General features: G+C 42.3%; 1 protein-coding gene across 1 annotated transcript in view; it reads right to left on the bottom strand.

Moving 5' to 3' along the window:
* Positions 1-16,706: 16,706 nt before the first annotated feature.
* The window catches only part of tmx3b (thioredoxin related transmembrane protein 3b), an 81,078-nt gene continuing 73,605 nt past the window's right edge, over positions 16,707-24,179 (bottom strand). The window contains exon 16 of the mRNA XM_079575955.1: positions 16,707-17,529. Within this exon, the coding sequence (XP_079432081.1) occupies positions 17,191-17,529 (339 nt within the window). The 3' untranslated portion in view covers positions 16,707-17,190. The remainder of the gene's footprint in view (positions 17,530-24,179) is intronic.

Raw genomic sequence — 24,179 nt, 5'->3', positions numbered from 1 at the left:
CTTCTCAGCCATATCCCATCTCATTTTATTATCCAAAGTTTGAACCGCTAAAAAAGACAGGAAACAAGCCCGCAGCACATGTCATCCTCAAAGGACGGGACGACGCGCGGCCATTAAACTCGCCTGAACCGACTGGCGAAAAGAGAAAAACATTCCATTTGTGCAAACCAAGAGCAGGTTTTTGGTTGTTTTTTGAGATAAACTGAAGTGTCAGTTTGGCACAGCTTCATGGGAAGAACTGTAGCAAATGTGAAAGGACAGAAAGTAGAATCCAATCTCACAACATATTAGAGCGGCGAATTTCATATTCTCAATTGAGAGATTTTTATATATTAAATTAACCTCTTAACACCCGCCTAAACCGAATGCACGCTGTCCTCTTTGGCTATAAGCCTCATTTGAAAGCTAAGACCCACAAACTGATCTTTTTTCCTTACATTTTTGTCATTTTATTGTTGAGTTTTTGTCCAAAAAATTTCTTAGTCACTTGGTTGAATTTTTGTCACATCTTTGTTGCATTTTTGTTGAATTTTTTTCACATTTTTGTTGCATTTTTGTCACTTTTATGTCACATCTTTGTTGCATTTTTTTTTTTTTTCCACATTTTTGTTGAATTTTTGTCACATTTTTGTTGCATTTTTTTTCACATTTTTGTTGATTTTTTTGTCACATTTTTGTTGAATTTTTGTCACATTTTTGTTGAATTTTTGTCACTTTTTAATTGCTTTTTGTCACATTTTTGTCACATCTTTGTTGCATTTTTGTTGAATTTTTTTTCACATTTTTGTTGAATTTTTTTTACATTTTTGTTGAATTTTTGTCACTTTTTTGTTGCGTTTACATACTTGTTTTCTTCTATTTTTTTGTGGCTGTTTTGTTGCTTTTTTCCCAAGAAGCTTTTTGATTAGGGTAAAGCCAAACTGGAGAAAATGGGATCCGTTCAGGTGGGAGTTAAGAGGTTAAGGGACCCATGTAGCAGCACTAAGTAACTCCTGTCCCTAGAGGCCATAAGCAAAGTGGCATGTTGCGGTTTTTCACTCATTAATTGTCCATTAGAGTAAATACTACGCTAATAGAAAAGACAAAGGGAGAGAGGGATATTGTACATCCAATTATACAATGGAAATAATATTTTTCACTCAAACTTGGCTGTAAATACTATTTAAGTGGCGCTAGCCCGCAGTTAGCTTTGCCCATTAGCCTGTTAGCTTCTTCTTCGTGATTCCATTAGTGTGTATTGGTTGCAATTGTGGTTTTCTGGCCAGAGACACTAGGGGGAGATGAAAGACCCTCCAATCATCCCATTAACACTTGTATTACCCCCAGAGGGACTACGGAAAGGATTTATTACTTAGTATTGCTTTAAAACTCAAAACAACTAGAATAAGTTCACCTTTAGATCCAAGACTCCCCTGAAAAGGAAAGGTCATGATTTTTTAATTTATGCATTTCATTGTGTTATAACAATATCAAATGTACGCACTTCCACGTTCATTGCTTACCTGGGTGTCCTCAGTTATTTACCATGATTTAACCTGAGCTTCAGGTACAAATATAAAGACGCAGAGGCTTATGTTCAAGGAAGTTGATGACTAAAATGAAAAATGTTGTCATTTTATATTAACTTTACCTTATAGACGCAAAATCCACTCAATGACTTCTTCACTGAAGGTTCTTGAGTCATCTTCTGTACTCTGTAGTTGGAGACAGAAGATGACTCAAGAACCTTCAGTCTATTCTGTTCTATTTTTACTGCAGATATTCGTCAAAATCACAAAAAGGATATGCTCTAAAACTGATTCAGCTGCAGCTCAGACTGACACGTTACACTCTTTGACTCTAAAGAAACAAATGGTTATTATAAATGAAATAGTATATGGCTTTTATGTATGTGTTTTGGTAAATGAGATGGCAGGAGATGGCATTCCTGTATTAGTTTCACTGGAATACATCTCTCCATCCAGCTAAAGCAGGGGGGCCCAAACTTTTTGTCTCCGAGGGCCAAAATGAAAAAGTGCCTGTGAGTCGCGGGCCAAACACGGCGATGTCAAGCACGAAAAACACATATAACTGCAAATTATAAAGTTACTTTATTTTATTTACTTTCAATGTTTTCGATGGCCTACATTTGCATTTGTTTCTATCATGCAAATAACATGCTATATTAAAACAAATGGTTACTATGGCAAAAGCCTAGTTTTAGTAGAACAAAATCAACCATTGTAGCAATTTAGTGCAAAAAAACAACAACACCTGTATCTACAGCACCTACACTGACTTTACCTCATTCATTTGTTAACTCAAAGAAAATGCCACATTAGATCGTTTTGAAAGTGTCAGTTCAGCATCAAGTCAATTTTTAACATATACTGCTGTTGAGGTCAACAACCTTTGCAAAAAAAGTTGGAAAACTGTGAAAGTTGATGCTACAACGCTCTGTAATTGATAAACACCACGACACCACAACAGTGTTTCCTTAACTTTGTGAAAGGAGTGAAACAGCGCCCCCAATTTGACGCTGGTGGTCAAAAAGTGTACTGCATCCATATTTACCATTGAGAATGAATGGAAGAGAGTTAGTATTAACCACACTCAGCGCAAAAGTAGGTCACTCTCTGGCGGTCCAACAGAATTGTTTCGTCGGGCCAAATTTGGCCCGCGGGCTCCACTTTGGGCACTCCTGATCTAAAGGGTCGTCATTAAAATTTCCCTTCTCGAGAATGTCTATGCTGTCACACATAAACTCTGAATTCATTATATAACTGTTGATATGTCGATTCTTCTACACAACCCAAAGCTTCTCCTGCGTTTCCTAAATAAACGTATCGCCGATGGTCTGGTTTGGGTTTGATATTGCGCGGGTCCTCATAATGATGGAGTAGAAATGGGGCTCCCCCCGTAAGTGCAGATAACAGGACTGGTTTCCATGGTGAGCTGGGCTAATCATCCCTTTCTCATCTTTTCGAGTGACGCACTGTGAACTCTCATGAAACCTCAGCTGAAACACCAAACCCATTGAATTTCGCACCATGGAAAAAAAAGAAAATTGCAAGCATCCAGTCCCAATTTGCAGCTGGAAAACGAGACCGTAATTAGCCTTGTCTGATTTCCCACATGATCAAACTCACCGGGTGAATGTACAGGAAGGTAATTGAGCGCTGAATGACTTCTTGCATCAGTGCCACTCGATGTAATCATGTTATCTTCTCTCTTTGTGCAGATTTGCCCCACCAAAATGGCACCCGGCGGAAAATGAACAACTGAGCGATAACCACTCCAACACGCCGGCTCGTAATGCCTGTTTTTGTCGACATGCGGGTGGCAGGCGAGAGGGGTCGGGCTCACCAGACAAATTTGACTGTTGGAGCGATGGAACCTTGAAGAAGCTGTTCATATTCATCCAGCAATCGCCAGGACGGACCGAGACACTCACCCGGAGCCCTTTAAATACAGAGGCCTTAAACCACCAAGCTCCATTTGGAGGGTGAGTTCATTCACAGAAATTAAAAATAAACCTCGACTAAACCCCCGGCCCTCACTCGGAACCAACTTTAGTCAGTCCAGTCAGGGCGATGATGTACCTGGTGAGTCTGTGGAGTCTGTGGAGGCTGGTGAGTCTGTGGAGTCTGTCGAGTCTGTGGAGGCTGTGGAGTCTGTGGAGGCTGTGGAGTCTGTGGAGGCTGTGGAGTCTGTGGAGTCTGTGGAGTCTGTGGAGGCTGTGGAGTCTGTGGAGTCTGTGGAGTCTGTGGAGGCTGTGGAGGCTGTGGAGTCTGTGGAGTCTGTGGAGTCTGTGGAGGCTGTGGAGTCTGTGGAGTCTGTGGAGTCTGTGGAGTCTGTGGAGTGGAGTCTGTGGAGTCTGTGGAGTCTGTGGAGTCTGTGGAGTCGGTGGAGTCGGTGGAGTCGGTGGAGTCGGTGGAGTCGGTGGAGTCTGTGGAGTCTGTGGAGTCGGTGGAGGCTGTGGAGGCTGTGGAGTCGGTGGAGTCGGTGGAGTCGGTGGAGTCTGTGGGGTCTGTGGGGTCTGTGGAGTCTGTGGGGTCTGTGGGGTCTGTGGAGTCTGTGGAGGCTGTGGAGTCTGTGGAGTCTGTGGAGTCTGTGGAGTCGGTGGAGTCGGTGGAGTCTGTGGAGTCTGTGGAGTCTGTGGAGTCTGTGGAGTCTGTGGAGGCCGTGGAGTCCGTGGAGTCCGTGGAGTCCGTGGAGTCCGTGGAGTCCGTGGAGTCCGTGGAGTCCGTGGAGTCTGTGGAGTCGGTGGAGGTGGGCTTTGACATGAGCAGAAGTGTGTCTGTCAGATCTTGTTCCGTTGTCGCTCTGTATTCACGAAGAGTTGAATCATTTCCGATCTTAGCCTCTAAACACACAGCATGGCATGGCTGTTAGGTCCCATTGCAAGCGCTGGTAAGTTTATTTAACCAATAAGGACCTAATCGTTAGCAGCTAACACAGACTAATTGGAAAAGAAATGTATTACTTAAAGGGACTATACGAAGTTTAAAAATGTTCCAGCCATGTCCTAATGTGTAGAATGAGCTCAGACCTGTTCACCACAACTGCCTCTATAATCCTGCACTGTCACTCAGAAAGGTGTTACTTCGGGTCCGAAGTGCCGTCATGCACGAGCTTAATATAGAAGCTGCAGTTACACGTATGACCTTTACCAGCCTGTGTCACAAGTTTCTCAGTGTGCTGCAATGTATTGTGGCCACAGCTGCCCTGGGGTAGACTGATCATTTACCACATGGCTATATACAGATGGCATCTCTGGAACCTCCCATATATGGTCTAAACTTTGAATAATTACTCCATTTAACTACTTAAACAAATTGAATTATGAATATAGTTTTCTAGAAAATGAAGATACAAAGACATGGAGAGGAGTAAATGTAGAATGCTTCATGTTAGCATCATGCCACATGCTAATACTAGCTAGCACTAGCTACGACTGCCGTTTGTTTTGCTTCTACTGAACAATCTGTTTTGGTTTTGCTCATTAGCCTATTTGCTTCTTCTTCGTGATTCCATTAGTGTGTATTGGTTGCTCCGACCCGGTGGCAACAAAGTTGCAATTGTGGTTTTCTGGCCAGAGACACCAGGGGGAGACGAAAGACCCTCAATCATCTCATTAACACTTGTATTACCCCCAGAGGGACTACGGAGAGGATTTATTAAGGTAAACACGTTACTTAGTTCTGCTTTAAGACTCATCATCATTGGCTGAGAGCGCTGGAGCACAGGCGAGGCTCCTCCGGGCTACAAACCTGTCCTTTTTCTGCAGATTACAAAGACAGTCTGGCCTGACTGTGACTGACACAGGGATTGCTGTAAACTCTTGAGGGCAGGGACGAGAGCTGCAAGAAAGAACTCCAAACACCGGTGTCTTTCTCTCCTCTCTTTTCACACTGCATTGCTTTGCTCACTCATCCCGCGCTAAGTTGTATAGGCGATCACTGGAGAAACTGAAAACACTCTGCCTGGATTAAAGCCTTTAAACGTGTCGTGGCGCTCCTTGCTCTGCGCACAGTTGGAAATGTACATGGAATTGATCTCTACCAGTAACGCAGTAATGAATCCTTTCCCGCGGAACTCACCTTTGAACTAAATTGCCTTTAATGTAAACTTATTACCAAAGCTCTTCACACTTCTCCGACTTCCATTTTTCCCCGGCATTCTCAGCTCGCCTTGTAAGTTATTCATCGCAGAATTGCCGACTTCTGAACCGCGCCGGGTCCCGAAAGAAAAGCGAAATAAATGAGTTTTACTTTCGACTAACACAATCAAGCTCAGATGTGCACAATGTGATTACACCAGCTATAATTGAGTCGACACCTTTACCTTGAATTACTCTGACGGAACAGGGATTTATGCTCGATAATTGGATACAGACTTTGCGGCAGATGTCTCAATGTAAGCCAGCTGCATTGTTCGGTCGGGACAAAAGAGAATGCGAACAAGAGAAGAAAAGGGGGGGGGGAGGAGGAAACAATCTTTATTTTCCATCTTTCAAACTGGTAATAAAGTTTGACAATCTTGATTGGGACTGAACGGAGGAAGTTTCAGGCAGCGACAGATCCGCGGAGGGAAAAAAAAAAGAAACGGCGAAGGGGATTTAGCCGCTTCACAGGAAGGAGATGTGATCGACAGCCGTGTTCCCAGAGTCCAGGTGAAGAAGAGCGTAATGGAATCTTGATGCAAAAACGGGAAGGAACTATGGCAACGGTGAAGTCCCATGAACACATAAAACAGCATAGGTGCATTATGGAACTTTTTATGTGAAGAAAAGAACTCGATACTTGAGCGTAATTGACCTTTTTGTGTGTGGTTATTGTCTTAAATTTCGATCACAGTGGCCTCTACAAGGTTTTGTGGTGAGAGAGTCCTTCTGCAGAGAAAACCCACCAGAAACTCTACAGAACAGTTGATCCTGGAGCATCATAGAGGCCACTGTGATGGGAAAGTAAGGGTACATCCGAGGAAGGAAATAGGGAAATAGTTAGCATATAGGCTGTATGCTAACTATCATACCCACTTTAGCATTAGGGACCTCTGGTGGTCCCTCACTGGCGATTAGGAGCTATGTGTCTATAATCCGGCATGTTTACGTCTGTTTTTGTTGTTTCAATGCAGATGTTCATTAATGTGCATTGTCCCTATCAAATAAATGAATAAATAAATAAAACCACCAAACCCTCTAGTGATTCATGTGCAACCACGATTGATTGACAGGTAACTTTGTAAAAGTGACACATATAAATGTTACAGTCTCCACACCCCCGTCACATGTCACTGTTATAAAGAGTGGTCAGTAAATGGCCTGAGGAAGCTGTAGTCGTAGAAGGAAAATCTGAAACTGCTTTTTTTTATTATCATCGTCTGTTTTCTGTGTGTTATTGTGGTTCATGTTTGAGTTATTAAGTCAGTGGCAGTAGTAGGAGTGTTTTTTGTAGTCCAATACTATACGGGGGATCAATTTTTTTCTGAAACAGCTGTTGTTGATGTCACTTCCCGTGTTTTTTTTTTCTTGGGTAAGGACGGTCTGATTGAAGCTCTAGTTCCTCACTGCATAGGGATCTAACGGTTGACCTTACCACGTCATAAGGCTTAGGAGCTAGGATCAGGACATAGGAACCTAAAGGTGCCATGCTAACCACTGGGTCACTAAAATGTCAAATATGCACAAATAAAAAGTTTGTTTTTCACCTAAAAAAATTCCATTATGCATGGGGTCCAAGGTGCTTTCACACAACACACAGATCCCACGGCAGGTGCGGATGATTCCTGTGTATTGTCAGTCTGCGGGTGCGGGTGATGAGCTGGGGCTGCGGCAGGCCCGTTGATCAATGCACATCAGCTGTTTACAGCGGGTGACCGCGGCGGGAGGAGGACGGAGTCTGGGAGTAACAACATTCAAGAATCAGATCATCGAATTTGGAGCAACATAACCACCTCTACTACATCATGAAGACACAGTGAAACAGTCACTGCCTTGAAACAAGTGGAAAAGCTGGATGACAACACAGCAGTTTGAGTACTATTGCAACAACACATCAGTGGGGTAAAATGAACCTGTCTCACGTTCCCTATTAGTGGGTGAACAATCCAACGCTTGGTGAATTCTGCTTCACAGCGATAGGAAGAGCCGACATCGAAGGATCAAAAAGCCACGTCGCTCTGAACGCTTGGCCGCCACAAGCCAGTTTTCCCTGTGGTAACTTTTCTGACACCTCCTGCTTAAAACCCTGTTGTTTACTGTTGGCAATCTACATCTTGCCTAGGCCTAGGGACTACAGTTGAAAACTAGCTTTAGAGCTAAAACTGGCACATTTACAGTGATGCTAATTAGTGTCCCTGTTCAAATAAACTAATAAAAACAAAAATGCCTTTCCTGAGCCCAGGCATTCCAATGAGAGGAATTACACGCTTCAATAAACCTATGAAAACACGAAGGCACTGGATTACAAACATATTTTAAAGGGGATTTTACCATGACACTCACACCACACAATACTGTAGGGTATATATTGTTATAATGTCCAGGAGAGATGCAGGAGGGAGGAAAGCAAGATTAGTGTCAAGTGTCAGAGAAAGGTGGTAAAACTATTCCACTCGTCACCAAAGCACAAGCAAGAATCAGGAAACTATTTTAATTCTCATCTTAGTGCTTAGCAGCAACAGCACAATTTATTTATTTATTAAAGTAGTGACTGCTCCTGTAGTGAACACATACGAGCGTCAGATTACAAGCCTTTCAAGCGTCCAAATAGAAGCAACAGCGCGAGCCGTGCAGTTAGGTGTGTACTAGGCACCATTATAGATTTAGTGCTTTCTTGGATCGATGCGTTTAGAGAAATCCATTGCTAATGCGTGTAGCTTCTTACCACATTTGTCGCAAACCCCTAAATGATTTTTCTTTAGACAGTTTTGACCAAGTGTATGTCAAAGTAGATTTGATTTGATTGACCAAATAACACACTGACATACAATGTGAACAATAGACACGTCCGTTGTTTGGGAATTTGTAAGAAAATGGATGCATTATTGGAAACTTTCACAATATTTTGACTTGGGGAAAGTGATCAAACATGGCGATCAAATTTGTGGATTTGCAATTTGACTAATGTAACCGTAGCTTACAAAATGCCTTAAAGAGGGGGTATTATGCTTTTTTCAATCACATAGCACCAGTCTATAGCACACTACAATGATGACAACAAAACCTTCTGTTGGTCTGTAAATGCAGTAAATTAGAAAAACTGCCTTGTATAAAATTGCTCTCTCAAAATGGCTGTAGCGAATGTCTTGAAATATAGGCCTCTGTCTCTTTAAAGCAGTACTAAGTAACTCTTCCCCCTAGAGGCCATAAGCGCAACTGCAGGTGTAGTTGCAAGTTACGATTTTTTAACTTATTAATAGTCTTGGAGAGTAAATACTACGCTGACAGGAAAGGCGAAGGGACAGATGGTTACTGTGCATCCAATTATACAATGGAAATATTTTTTTTCACTCAAACTACTAAATACTGTTTAAAGTGACGCTAACCCGCAGTTAGCTTTGCCCGTTAGTATGTTAGCTTCTTCTTCGTGATTCCATTAGTGTGTATTGCTTTCTCCGGACCGGTGGCAGTCAAGTTGCAAACATGGTTTTCTGGCCAGAGACACCAGGGGGCGATGAAAGACCCTCCATTCATCCCATAAGCACTTGTATTACCCCCACAGGGACTACGGAAAGGATTTATTAAGGTAAACACGTTACTTAGTACTGCTTTAAGAACCTCTGACCCTTTCCGACACGCCCCCTCCACACTCTGTCTGTGGCATCAGCGGGGAGGGGGTTCTGCTGAGGAGCAGTGGTTGGTTACTCGGCTGGTGACGAAAGGTCGGAGGCGTCTCCAGGAGGTGGGGGCGTTCCTAGGAGGACTCAGGCAAACCTATCCCTAAAATGGCCGCCATCAGAGTTTTTACAGATTACTCAAAAATACGTGAATGTGCCAAGGCAACACTTCAGGCATGTTTTTAATGAGGGAATGACAGAATAACATGAGATAAAGCTTGAAAAAGTCCATTTTGCTTTAACAATCTTCCTCTGCCATCAGGGGTGTGACATTTAAATAGCTTCAAGCATCTTACACTTCCGAGACGCTGAAGATATATATTCAAACTCACATCATGGATAGGAACAAAGACAAAACGCAGAGAGGAGAACGGAAAAAAAAACCATAACAGAACTGTTTCCATATATAGTGGCACTAAAGCGGTCTCCTGCGAGGTGTGTGACTTCTAGTTGTACATCTTTTAAAAAAGACGACTTTCACTAAACTCTCGAGCAAATCGACTTTTCAAGGTCAGCTCTGTGTGATTTTAATTCCTTCATCTGCCGCGCTCAAAGTGACGCTCCCTCGAGAGACCGGGCCTGTAATAGAACGCTTTCATTCCTCATTTCTAGCTTCCTTTTGTACGCTTTTTATGTAGCATCAAAGTCAGATGTGGAGGGAAAAAAATGCTCATATTCAATCATCGATGGAATGCTTTACCAGCCGCATTATGAGATCCAGCACCCAAAACCCAAGGTACGGAGTTATGACAGTGCAGTATATTTGGCTACTTATTCTTTGAATTAGCCAATGTAGAATGTACTTTACTTTGCTGAGAACGTCTCACTTTTACTCCACAACATTTGAAAAATAAATATAATACAGTACGCGCAACAACGCAAGGGAGAATCTTACATCAGTTTTGTATGGAGCAAAAGAGTTCATTTTTTTTAGCTTTCTGTTAAAGGGATATTTCGGGATTTTTGACACAGGGCCTCATTTCCTAGTTATCCAGAGTGTTGCTGATTTCTGGAGATATATATTTTTTTGTAATTCATGCAGTTCTCATGTTTGAAGAGTTTCGTGGCGCTAGGCTAGTGCAAGGCTAGCGCATTCCTATGGTATCAGCTAGCCAGCATTAAAAACAGTGTGACCCGCTCCACAGAGCACCTGAGGCAAATCACTTATAACGCCAGACTAACAACATAAATGTTTGTGTCCATAGAATCATTTTTGGAATATAACTGACCTTGCATCACATGAATGATCGCATTTTGAGGGACTATTTTCTAGCAGATCACTCCGCCGCCGCGTAGCTTATACCAGTGGTTCCCAACATTTTTTTTTGTCTTTCGTGCCCCTTTGGCCTTTCAGTGATCAACCGTGTACCCCCTGCCTCAAGGGTGTTATAGTTTATTTTGAAAGGAATTACTTCAAAGTGGTATTTGTAAGAAAAAGGACAACGTTGCAGTCAAAATAAACCTAAAATTCTCCCAAAACACATTTTACTGAAAAATATAGCCTTTCCTATAAAAATTATGCTACATTTTCCCCTTTTTTCAATCTGAAACAGTTCCAAGTACCCCCTGTTAGGTCCTCGAGTACCCCCAGGTTGGGAAGCACTGCCTTATACAACCACAAAGCTGATGCTGCTCAAATATAAGTTATTTTAAATACAAAATGGTTAAAATTACTCTATCGACACAGACATTTATATGGTTAGTCTGGTGTTATAAGTGATTTGCCTCAGGTGCTCTGTGGAGCGGTTCAGACTGTTTTTAATGCAGGCTAGCTGATACCGTAGAAATGCGCTAGCCTAGCACTAGCCTAGCACCACGAAACCTTTCAAATATAAGAACTGCATGAATTACAAAAAAAATATCTCCAGAAATCAGCAACACTCTGGATAACTAGGAAATGAGTCCCCATGTCAAAAATCCTGAAATATCCCTTTAAGTGTTGAATCTAATTCTCCGTGAAGGGGATTTAAGTGACTTTGAATATGACACAGTCGTTGGCGCCAGACAGGCCTGAATTGGTCTGATAATTTTAGAAACTGCTGACACGCACGGACGTCCACACATCCAGATCTCCAGCACACAGAGAAGTGCACTGGCAGAGGAGAGAGAGCCAGGGTGCATCGCTTGTGGGGAGGCGGCTCGGCAGATTGGACAGCATCCGTCAGAATACTATTGTTGGGTCAGATGGAAAGGTGTCATATCCAGAGAATCCCAGTTTGATTGGCGTCGGATTCAATTCTCAGCTTCAACTGTAGGATGATGGAAACACACAAAACACACCAAAGCAACTTGCCTATAGTCTTCTGGAGATGGTTAAGTTAAAGTAGGAAAGCAGGCTAAGAGGATAGACAGATAAAAACTACAACTGACTGAAGACGGCGTTGTATTTTTTTGTGGAACAGCCTGATCAAATCTGTTTCATCATGGTAAGAGACAAAATTATTTAAAGCAACTGGGGAAATTTAGCATTTTGGTCCATAAGTTTACAATTCTATTAAAACCACACAGCGGAACGGTCCAGGTTTTACTGTATGATTACAATCGTTATGATAACAGGGAATTCGGAAGAGGATTTAGGCTATATCCACCACACGAAGACAAAACACTTATATTTTCATAACCTTTCTTTGTAAACACGAAGTCAGACTAATAAATGTGTCGACTCAGGTCTGCGAAAACGGCGCAATTCATCTTCCAGGCCTGTGTGAGGCGCTGTGACACTAACACAGATAACAGAACAAGATGTAGAGGGGCATGCGCAGTAAACTTCTGTGGAATGTAAACAGTGAAAATGAAATTGATTCAAGAATTTACGATCTACAGAAGAGACGAGGAGGAGAGTTTATTCTTCAGACGTAACGGGACTAAAGCAGAAAAAACCTGTCTTGACTTTTACTGTCAGTCCAAAAACACAGACTGACTCGGTCGTGTTTTTCTACTTGTCACCTGTGGCTTGTGGACGGCAGTGGAGCAAAGAGGAGCGGAGTCAAACCATCATAGATCCATGAGGAAAACTCATTATAAGATCAGTAGATTATGGATCACAGACACTCTGGAGCTGTGATGTCACAACAACGGCGCCACGTAAAGGGCGTTTTGAGATCTTTCCACTCTGGGACTGCTTTGGAAAATGTTCGTTTACAGACCCCCAAACGCCGGTCTCGTGTGGACGATACACTGAATTTATAAAATATCTTTGCGTTTGGTCCTCAGCTTGACTTGGACAGGGCCTAAATGTTTACCCACAGCCAAAGCAAAGCAGCAGGAGTGTCATACAAGGGGGCGTGGCCTCGCCAAGGGGGAAGAAAACCTCTCATGGGAATCACAATTTAGCGTTTTTCTGGCGGACAATAAACATATTTATCACAAAATTAAATTCAAGTCAAAATCAGGTCTATATGGAGGCTTTTCACAGCAGATTGTTCAGTAGGAGCAAAAAAACATACTCGTATTCCTGGTTAGCATCGTCTGTAACAAGCATATGGGCTGGTGACCCACTTTACTCCTCTCCATGTGTCTGTGTCTTACAGGGTTTCCATGAGGCTTTGAGAGGCATTAAAAGAATCCGTGTATCATTCGTTCAATCATTTGTCAAATTGAAATCAAAAACGAAATGATAAGATAAGATAAGATGGTACTTTATTGATCTCACAGATGGAGAAATTGCAGATGGTATGAGCATTTTCGTTTTATGTAATGAAACAAAATCACTCTAAATGGCTTCAATTTAGAATTTTCAATCTGATGCTAAAATAAAAAAAAATAGTATTTGAAAGTACAGGCTGAGCGTGAGTAGGTCATCAATTATAACTTATTCGTCTGTAACAGTGGAAGTACGGGCCATATTATTGTCCGGCTGCTACAGTGACGGCATCGATGAAACTGGCCCTTCACAGACACTCTTCAGGAGATTTCTATAAATCCTGTTATATCGGATGTATGGACAGATAAGCAGCATTTTTATTTCTCCAAGCTGCGAGGAGCTTCTCCTGGCAGCGCGCCGGGGTCACGTGACCCGGCATCAACTGTAGCATGAACAGGGTAGCTTACTGGATGGTGTTTACACTTGGAGTTTAGTTTGTTTGCACGCGTTTGGTTCTATATGAGTAATAAAGCACATCCCTGTTTCCACCCTCTGGTACGTGACTGTGCCAAAGGAGAGACTTCACCCCGGAGAGAGGTGCTGTTGCGGGCCGCGGGTCAGGGTGCCAGGGACGGCCGCAATGGAGACTGTATAGACGCTGATGGAGGTGCAGCAGACGGAGGCATGGACCGGGGATGGTCTGGAGCCTTGGAACCTGATGCCGGATGATGGATGCTTGTTTATACTATTTTGGAATTCTAATTGTTGGGTGAAAGGTTGTGCAATATGGCTTTACTATATCTTTACCATAAGTACTAGGGCTGTGCAATTAATTGAAATTCGATTACGATTTCGATTACAACAATAAAGTATTACAAAATTAGCATAATCGCAAAAAATAGATTATAATTTTTTTTTTTTACAATTTTTTTTTCACATTTTGTTTTCTAATTTTTAATTTTTGGATATTTGTCACTTTTTTGCTGGATTTTTGTCTTTTTTTGCTGGATTTTTGTCATTTTTTTTATGGATTCTTGTCATTTTTTTGCTGGATTTTTGTCATTTTTTTGATGGATTTTTGTAACTTTTTTGATGGATTTTTGTCATTTTTTTGATGAATTTTTGTCTTTTTTTGCTGGATTTTTATCATTTTTTTAATGGATTCTTGTCATTTTTTTGATGGATTTTTGTCATTTTTTTGATGGATTTTTGTAACTTTTTTGATGGATTTTTGTCATTTTTTTGATGAATTTTTGTCATTTTTTTGATGTTTTTTTGTCATTTTTTTGATTGATTTTTTTAAAGGTAACAAATAATCGTTTGAATAATCGTGATTTCAATTATGACAAAAATAATCGTGATTATTATTTTTTCAATAATCGAGCAGCCCTAATAAGTACTCTGTAGCTGTTTGGCGCCATATTGGAAAATGTAAATCCACTTTTGCCAATTGTGCCGAGAAACACACTTTAGTTTTATGCTCTCCAACATCTCTATTTGACCTGTGTTTGTAAAGCATCTTAATCATCCATGAATTTTCCCTCTTGTAATAGTTTTACAAAGCCGTCAACTGGACTGGGTCAGCATTAACCACAGTGCTCCACATCCATCCCTGTGAACAGTTGGTATGGTCGGGCCGCATTAGGGTTTGGCCCACAGCTAACCGTGTAAAACCTTACTCGCTCCCTCTTTCACTGCCTGTAATAGCGTGGCCAGTATACATTCTGGAACACCCTTATCATACGGCGCAAGATGGTCTGCCGAATCCCACTGGAAGTCAAACTTTCACAGAGAGATTGGGCTCTTTCAGCCAGTTATACAACACACACCGGTCTAAAAACAGCGCTGTGCCCTGGGATGTCAAATGCAAGTCCTGAATTCAATATAGCAGCGAGAGATGGGAGCAAAGATTGAAATATGGAACCAGACAGAGCCAGTCTATCTGAAGAATGCGCCCGTTTAATAGACGCGGGAGTCACTGGTGCATGTTATGGCTGTCTGCGCTACACGTCCGCTCCATCTCGGATTGGAATTGTTAGCAGGTTGCTGATGGCAGGTTGGAAAAAGGGGGAAGAGATCATTGTGCGGCATTTGACAGTGCAACACAAATTACATCGCTGTTAAAGGGAGACACGAGACAGTTTAAAAACTCTGTGTGAGAAAGGCAAACGTCACAGGCATCAATTCTAAAAAAAAAAAAGAGCTGTTTATTTTATTTATGGCAAAAAATTCATTCTTGGGCACTTTCTTTGCTTTTTACATGATCATAGACATGATAAACCTTACGGGTTTAAAAGCCGAGATTTGACAAGGCTTTGCAAATCGTAAACACAAACATGATTAAGAAGATATGACAAAAGATGTAACGGCTGCTTAAGGAGAAGTAAGTGGATCATTTAGGCTCCACGGTAACAGCTGGCCAACTCACAATATGCACTTCATCAATGTAATATCAAAGTTGGGATGTTTATGATGTTGCTAGCTAGCTGCTCGTTAGCTGCTAGCGCTTAGCATGTATTTATCAACAACGAGTCATACGAAGAGGCGAGGCCTAGCGATGGGGAAGGAAGTTTTTTCACAGTTTATACGTTTTCTGGTGGACTTTAACATGTTTAGGACGCACAGATAACTCCAAGTCATAATCCGGTCATTCTGAATGTTTTTCCAGAGCAAATTATCCACTAGAAGTAAAAAAAAAAGCATTATAGTTAGCATTTTCCGTCATTTATGTATTTATGGGCTGTTGAACTACTTTGGTCCTCTCCATGTCTCTGTATCTTTATTTGGTATAAAATACTTCAGAATTCAGCCTTTGTTAAATTGTGGGCATTTGTGGGCGTTCCCTAAAATGCTGTCTGTATATGTTAAGTGTGACGTCACGACTTTCACTTCCGGGTACTAGCAGACCGGCAAATATGCTAGACAAAAACATAAAAAAACTCTTAAAAACAACCATCTATATTTCTGAAACTCAACAGAGAGTTACTGAACATACTTATTTCTCAGACTCATTAGCCAAAAATGCCGCACCAACTGCTAAAAAAGCAATATTTACTAAAGTCGGTCCTTCCGGGGTTAGCGTAGCTGCTGCGCCGTTAGCATTTATCTCCGCTAACCCGGATGTACCGATTTTTATAGCAGTAGGTGCAGCATCTTTGGCTAATGGGCCTGATAAATAAGTATGTTCAGTAACTCTCCGTTGAGTTTCAGAAAGATTGATTGTGGTATTAAAGAGTTTTTTGCAGTTTCTCGCACATCTCGGGACCCGGAAGTACAGCTGTGACGTCACCACTTAAACGTATTTAGACTTAATTATGCTAGCCGCTATTAGCTGCTAGCTAGCATCATTAACAAAACAGTAAACATAAGAAAAGAAATAGGTCCCAACATTCTAAACTCATGCTAACCTGTTACTACTTTACTCTGTAGGTTGAATACATTCTCTATCCGCTGTAGCCGTAGTTCATCATCCTTTTCGGTGCAAGAAAGTAAGTTAAGCACGTTTGACACCGTTTATGTTTAATGTGAAGCACGTCAAAGCTTGCCCCTGCAGTAATTTCTCCTGACTAACTAGTTAGATGTAGTTGGTCCCTGCATGTGTTGCCATTGTAACTCTGTGCGGTCAGTGCAAGGACATCTGAACACACACAGATCAAGTAAAAGAGCCTAATCGGGAAGTGAAACAGCGCAGGTTAAAACTCAGATAGAGGCGATGCAGTTGTTTTGACGGGAAGGCATTTCTAATTATTCGACCTGTGTTAAACCTTTGTGCATTATTTGTTTTCTTCTGATAATCAGTGAATGAATGAAGTTGGTGAACAGCCATATTCAAACACTGTGGATAACTTGTATCACGAAAAGGGCGGCGATTCCATGTAGTACAAATTCCGCCTTTAACCAAAATGTCACTTACTTCTGCTTTAAAGCCGCAGTAACAACATGAGAGGATCAAGGCTCGACGAAGCGCTCGCATATGATGAAAGGAGGACCGCTGATGGGTGCCGGAATAAATAGACTACTAGCTTTTGGTGTCCCTTCTGCTCTAGATGCTTGTTTATTTATTTGTTGTTGTTTTTTTTTAATATAAAATGCTGCTTCTTACATGATGTCCCTACCAAACATCTACTCTTTCGCACAGACTCATCTCGAGGAACAGGAGCCGGCGGAAAAAGAGACTTGTCGAGGCTAGCGTGAGATGAAAACCAAAGAAAAACTCCGGCGACATCTTTGAGTTTTCATCCCGGCGCGTGACGTTATTAGACCTATGGCATCCGTTTCCTCCGGCGTTAATCCGTCTTCTTCTCCTGCGGGTCTTTCTCGTTCGAATCGTCCTGTCCCGGTTGGCCATCGTCGTCTTCTTCTTCTTCTTCATCTTCTTCGTCGTCGTCGTCTTCTTCTTCTTCTTCCGCCTCCTCTATCTGGGGTGGTAGCGCCCCCCCGTCGTCGTCCTCTTCATCCTCGTCCTCCTCCTCGTCGGTGAGCCCCTCCCTCTTCAGGGCGTCCATGTCCTCGGAGGCGGCGTCGTCGGTCTCGGCCGTGCAGATGCCGTAGCACATGAGGCTGATGACGCCGAGCGGGAGGCCGAACAGGAAGCAGCCGAGCAGGGGGGAGCTCCGGAACACCGACTAGGGGACAGGGAAGGGCAGGGCAGAGAAGTTCAAAATGTTGGTTAATAACTTTACATGCAATGAAGCTCAACAGCCACGCCCACCTTCACAGTTCATACAAGTCTAATTCTATGATTTTAATGCTATTTCAGTGCACAAATGCCACAAGGCAAAACATCTGTGAATATTTAATTTCTTGAGATTTAATATTGCAACTTCGGTGGTGATTTTTTGTCATTTTCCTGTCTGGGTCGAGTGCAGACGTGTTTTCTGACGGCTCCCCGGCTTTTGTGCTTTTTTTCCTGCCTCTGCAAGTGTCTTTGTCTGACTTTTTTCTCTTGGACCCCCTGATACTGTCCTCCAGAACTGCTAAACTATAGAATTGATCAACTGATCTCTCATCGCAACTGATAAGGTTTTTTTCACAAACTGGGGCCACAGAGGAGGTTGTCTCTGCCCTGACGGGACCTTTGCAGCTGGGTATGGGATGGGTGTATGGAGTAAGTGGATCGTTTGCCTAGCGGTCCTGTCGGTCGGAGACATTAAAGATATTTACTTATTTGGACTCTTGATAACAGGGTACCTGCTACCTGTTATTGGATGAGGCGCTACCCTGGTTTATGAGAAAGTTGGGGAGTCGGCAGCATAACAAGAGGCCGCTGCTGTTGGTTGAAATGATAGATCACTTTGGAGCAGGGAGTGACCGACTGAAGGAATTACACCGGAAAGTAACACACAGCGATGACCTGGCAGCTCGCTGTGGGGACGGACAAAGGAAGGTGGACGATATTTTGTAAAGGGATGAACTGAGGAGGGAACTACCTGCTCTGGAGAACTAAACTAATTCTGAGACCAAGCAAAAGCTAGTTAATTAAAAATTATGAACTACCGGAATAATCGTTTTCCTCCTGGGAGGAGGTTGAAGCAGCTGGATCTCTGACCTCACCTACGCCGTCAACATTGCCCATTCAAGGCCAAGTCACAGAGCTAAACCAGATACAGACTGAGGCTGTGTGGCGACATTATAAACACATCCATTTAAAGGACGACGCACAGAACTGCACATGCATCCCCTCCCTCACCACGCCCCAATCCTTCTGCGTCTGTGTTCATGACCTTTTCTCAACTCCCCCGCCCTCCACTTGGACGGTTGGACGGTCAAAGTGCTGGCACATTTAAACTTCCAGACCAAGTTTGACGTCTCCTGAAGCAGTGTTTTTGGGCTAATGCAGCTTTATTAGAAATGACTTCCACCGAGCCTGGACGAGGAACCGCTGGTGCTGTGCCTCTGGGTGAAGCTGGGAGCTGTTGCCTTAAGCAGTCCCACTCAAACTTTCCAGCACCTCGGGAAGCATTTGGCTCTCCACGTCTTGGCAGAAAAATGAGATGACTCAGGCCTAGTCAACTGAAGGTCACGACGAAAGCAAGAGGTTTATGAACATAAATGATGTTTGTATTCAAGAACAAAGGGGACAGTGTTTTTTAACTACCATCACTCCCATCAGCACTCAAAGTTAACTACATTTAAGCTTCTGTAGTTACGTTTTTGTTTCCACTATTCCCTTTTAGTCACCTTCTCTACCTGTATATCTCACGCATCAGGCAGGCAGAAAATAATCAAACAGGTAAATTCATGTATGGTGAATATGGGCGAATACACAAGTAGATAGAATTGATTTTTTCCTCAGTGTGCATCATGATAGGTTAATAGGACTCTTGACCACAGTGATCCCACAACAGAAAACCAATTATTCCCAAACACGCACTGCTTCTCTGAGGTCGTCTCCCTATGGTTAAGCAGCTGAGAGGTCACAGTGGTGAAGTGGGAGTGCTTTTAGTGTTTAGCTCCAGAACCGGAGCCGGTACATGCCCTTCTGGGGCCCCAAGCGGAATTTAGCTAGTCATGGAGCGGTGACATCATCACTTAACCAACCGCGGCTGTTCACTAAATGGTCACAATATGTTCTTGTTTTTTTGGTTTATTCTCTGAACTGAAACTGAAATGTCTGAGTCATACTGAGTTAAGTGTTCAAATTAGGACCGGGACTTTTTTCGATTAATTCTGATTCATTACATAAGGTCTAAGAGCATACTGCCTTTAGAGTTTAATGCTGTAATGCGTTTATGTCACATTTTGTAAAGGGGCTAGATGCAAGTTAGCCATTTTATACTCACTACTGCCACCTCAGGTCATACATGTAACTGCACCTTCTATATTAAGCTCGTGCATGATGGCAATTCGGACCCGACGTAACACCTTTTTGAGTGACAGTGCAGGATTTTAGAGTTAGTTGTGGTGAACAGGTCTGGGCTCATTCTACACATTAGGACATTGTTGGAACATGTAGGGGAGGAAAATACTTAATGTTAACATTTTTATGTATAGTATAGTCCCTTAAAGCATTTTTGTCATTGTCTCTTTTTTGTAGGTTTTTTTGTCATGCTTTCGCCACTTCTTTGACGCTCTGTTTTTACTTTTTAATAAAACATCAGTATCTGGTATCGGGCCGATACCATATGCTTGTACTCATACTCGTAGTCATTCATGAGGTCCCGATACCGGAAACCGTTACCATTTGACGTGCGGCCAGCGCACCTACGAGGCGCAGCTCTCAGCTGAGGAGAGAAGAAGCAACAAACTGGAGAATAGTTTAGTGTAAATACAATAATTCACATAGAGCTGACTTTATTACAGACTGCGCTCTCTAAATCAGAGTCTGTGCTGGATTAAACCAGAGCTAAATGTTGTCAGTGCTGCAGCGTCTGCAGTGTTTACAACACACGGGCTAACGTTGCTAACTCGCGGCTAACAGTTTTGGCCATTCTGACGCCGTTTTATGCCCAGGGGTTTATTCTTCTGAAAAACTAACCCAGCGATTAAAAAGTCCTCAGAAAATCCAGCAGAACAATGAAAACGCTTTAGCTACTCGCTAAGTTGCTACAAACATACGAGAAAATCTATACGGAGCTGAAGTAAAAAAACATCTCAATGCTATTCTTAAATAAAAATACATAAATGAATAAAGCACAGGCATTGGGCTTTTGGACATGGGCTTTTCTGTCTATGATGGACAGTGCAATAAAAATAAAAAATGATATTGAATGAAAATAAAATAAATGGCATCAGCACAATTCTAATATAACTGCTCTTAAATGTGTAGCCTAAATGAACATGAGTAAATTTACTAATTACAAACCAATCTGCTGTGAAAAAAGTAAGAATGTTGAAGAAAATGCCTTGTACTCGTATCGGTATTCGGTATCGGCGAGTACTTAAATCAAAGTACTCGTACTCGTATCGGTTTTAGAAAAAGTGGTATCGGTGCATCCCTACTTTTTAATTGTGTTTTTGTTACTCTTTAGTTTGTTTGTTTGTTTGTCACTTTTTTGTCCCTCTTTTGTTGCTTTTTCATCTTTGATTTCATTGCTATTTTTGCCCTTTTTTTTTCAAGAAGCTTTTAGATTTGGGTAAAAGGCAAACTGGAGAAAATGCCCGCAGTCAAGGCGCAAGAATTAATTAAAAGTCCCGGCCCTAATTTGAACACCATTTGGTCAAACGGCTTGACTAAATAGCTTTCCAGATTCCTAAATGTATACTGTATGATTTCACAGGCAATAATACACAATTAACCATTCACTATCACTCAAACACTGCAGTTTTACGGATGATTTGAAAGTGCGAGCAGAGCTTTCCCTCCAGACCTTTAGCCGCTTATTCTTAGCTCCGTTGCTCCCTCACAGCAGCGCTTTTGCAAAACTACACATACGTCCGCATACAAATCGATTCCTCTCCCTCTCTTGTCTTTGTATTACGCGGGAAAGTAAGAACCCGTGCTTCCCCTTTTGTAGCGCTGCAGCCAAAAGAATGCGCTCTCCTTTGTACTTTTACTCTTTGATTGCTACCCACACCCCGCGCACAAACCGCATTTTCTTTTCTTTTTTTTTTTATTTCTTTTTTTTGGTGGAAAGACTATTCCAGCCCTTGTTTATTTCTTTTTTTCGGGCTTAGCATGCCGCCGGTGTCCGCGCTCCGCTCTCATTTACTCGCCGGCTGATGACTCTAAAATGTCTCCCGCTCGCTCAACAGCCCTCAGAGGCCCAATCGAATCTGCACATAGTAAATGGGAGCTTCTCTGCATTTGCCCCAGGAGGATTCTGGGAGATGGAGTGCACCCGGTCAACAAGTTATTCTGGAGGTGATCTTGGCGGCGGCGGTGGCGGCTGATTAAAAGTCGAAAGGAATTCAAGACCGGCGCCGCGCAATTAACATTTGGGTGTGTGGCCCGACCCGCGCAGTCTCGATCTCCGCGGGCATTCAGGGTGGAGGACGACTGCGGGAGTTGTTTAAATGAGTCTGCGGCCGTGCTTTGCGGTCTCGTAAACCGTGATGCAATGAGCGCGGGCTGGGGAGGAAAACGCTCGGCTGAAGTTGAGAAACAGTCGGACCAGAAATGTCTCTATCCTCACAAACCCTATCCCACAAAGAAGCGGCACGTTCGACCAGAGAGGAGCGCCTCATTTGAAAGCTGAGACCAACAAAACGGATCTTTTTTCCTCAGTGCTTGTCACTTTTGTTTTTGTCTCATTTTTGTGGCTTTATTGTCACGTTTTTTGTTGCATTTCTCTCGTTTTCGTCACTTTTATGTGGCTTTTTATTCTGTTTTTGTAACTATTTTGACGCTTTTCTGTAGAAGCTTTTTGATTTGGGTAAAGCCAAGCTGGAAAAGAATAGGCCACGTTTTTTCCAGACTGAGATATGTTTGTACCTGAGCGCTTAGTTGATGCGCAAACTGGTGTTTTTGCATGACTGAGCATGCTAACATGTTGTTAGCATTTAGCCTCTCCTCCTCTCCTCTATGGGGCCAAACAGGGGTGAAGTTAGAAGCGACCAGGCTCTTCCACGTTTTCCCTATTTAAAAACAATTACGTGAGTAGTTACACGATCCAAGTATAGTTACACCAAAGTAAACATGTCGATTTTCTAAGCAGGTAAAAGGGGAACTATATTGTAAGGCGTAATAACACCTTAGGAGCACTTCGACTGAGCTGACGTCGCAGTAATGTAAGGTGAGGCTAAATGCGAACAACATCTTTGGTCTTTCTGTGTGACTGAGCGCACGCAGAAAGACCAGACAGGTACGCATGAACTCGTCTAAGCTCAGGTAAGAACAAATCTCCGTTCTTTTAAGAGGTTAATAAGCCCCAATGTAACGGGAAGTATTATTCCACACTCTGATATACGTCACACAGAGGAATCCATTTGAAAGTCCAGACACTTTCGCTAAACTCGTTCTGATCGTGGTCAAACTCTCTTCCCTGATAAGTGTGTTTGTTTTAAGTTTGAATCCCAACTTTAACGGGACTATAGGGAGTTTAAAAATGTTAAAATTAAGTATTTTCCTCCCCCTACATGTTCCAGCCATGTCCTAATGTGTAGAATGAGCCCAGACCTGTTCACCACAACTGCCTCTAAAATCCTGCACTGTCACTCAAAAAGCTGCTACTTCGAGTCCAAATTGCCGTCATGCACGAGCTTAATATAGAAGGTGCAGTTACACATATGGCCTGAGATGGCAGTAATGAGTATAAAATGGCCAACTTGCATCCTGCCCCTTTAACATTTTTTTGTATTAGTACATTTTATAACATCTTAAGTCATTGGGGTATTTTCTGGACACATTTGTTTTTGTTAAGTGATACTACAAAAACACCAGGGCTAAAGTATCTAAAAGTACTTCTAAAAGGCATTTAAATGCATTCAGGGACTCTGGGTGAAAAACAAGAGCCAATTTGTACCTAACGGCATGCTAGCAAATTGACGGTGCCGTGATAAGAGTGGCTCAGAACAATTTATGAAGTATGTGGAGGACACTATTAGGGTTTATCTATTATGCGACAAAATCTAGGGAACGCAGATTGGAGCGTTTCAGCAGTAAAAGAAGACACAATGAGGACAATTCAATTGGCTTTTTATGGCTATCTCAATGCCTAAATATGATATCTTTAATGCCACAAATGCAAGTGAATGTTTAATTTACATATTCCATCAGAGGGGGAAGTTTCAATAATCAAAAGCAAATTAAAATCCAATTTCAGCCCAAACTGCAGTAGAATGTGCTTTGGACGATATTTTTGGTATTTACGACAAACTTGGCAAGTAAAAAACAATTGAGCAATGCCATTTTCAAAGACATTTACATTAAATGCCAGTTGGAATACGATTCAGAACTTCAGAACTTCATTTAAGGTCTTATTTTTGGCAGAAGTCATTTAAAGACACCATCTAGTCATTTTACCGTACGTAAATATAACATATCTTTACTGTATTCGTTGGAAAAGTCACCATGTAAGAGGAAAAATCCTACAAATGTTCGGTGCCTTAAGGATTCTTCAAAAAAAGTCGCCTTACAGAAAAAAAAAAGTTGCCAAGGAGCCACAATGTGCCCAGGAAATGGATCATCACTAGTGTCAGCAGCACCAGAACACGGAGGGAGAGCACTCACATACCCTGCAGTCACTGCCACAGGAAGAAGGATGGTAATTGCCGGGGGCTCGGTGATAGTGGATGAGGTAGAGGCGGTGTGCTATGCTAACACAGCTAAACTATGACTCATTGGTTCTTGTGCGGCGCTCGCTCATGCCCTGTATGTATAAACCTGTGAGGGGAG

Source organism: Gobius niger (genome assembly GCF_951799975.1).
Source record: "Gobius niger genome assembly, chromosome: 18".
Lineage (NCBI taxonomy): Eukaryota > Metazoa > Chordata > Actinopteri > Gobiiformes > Gobiidae > Gobius > Gobius niger.
The sequence above is the reverse complement of the archived record's forward strand: the minus strand, read 5'-3'. Positions and strand labels throughout refer to the sequence as shown.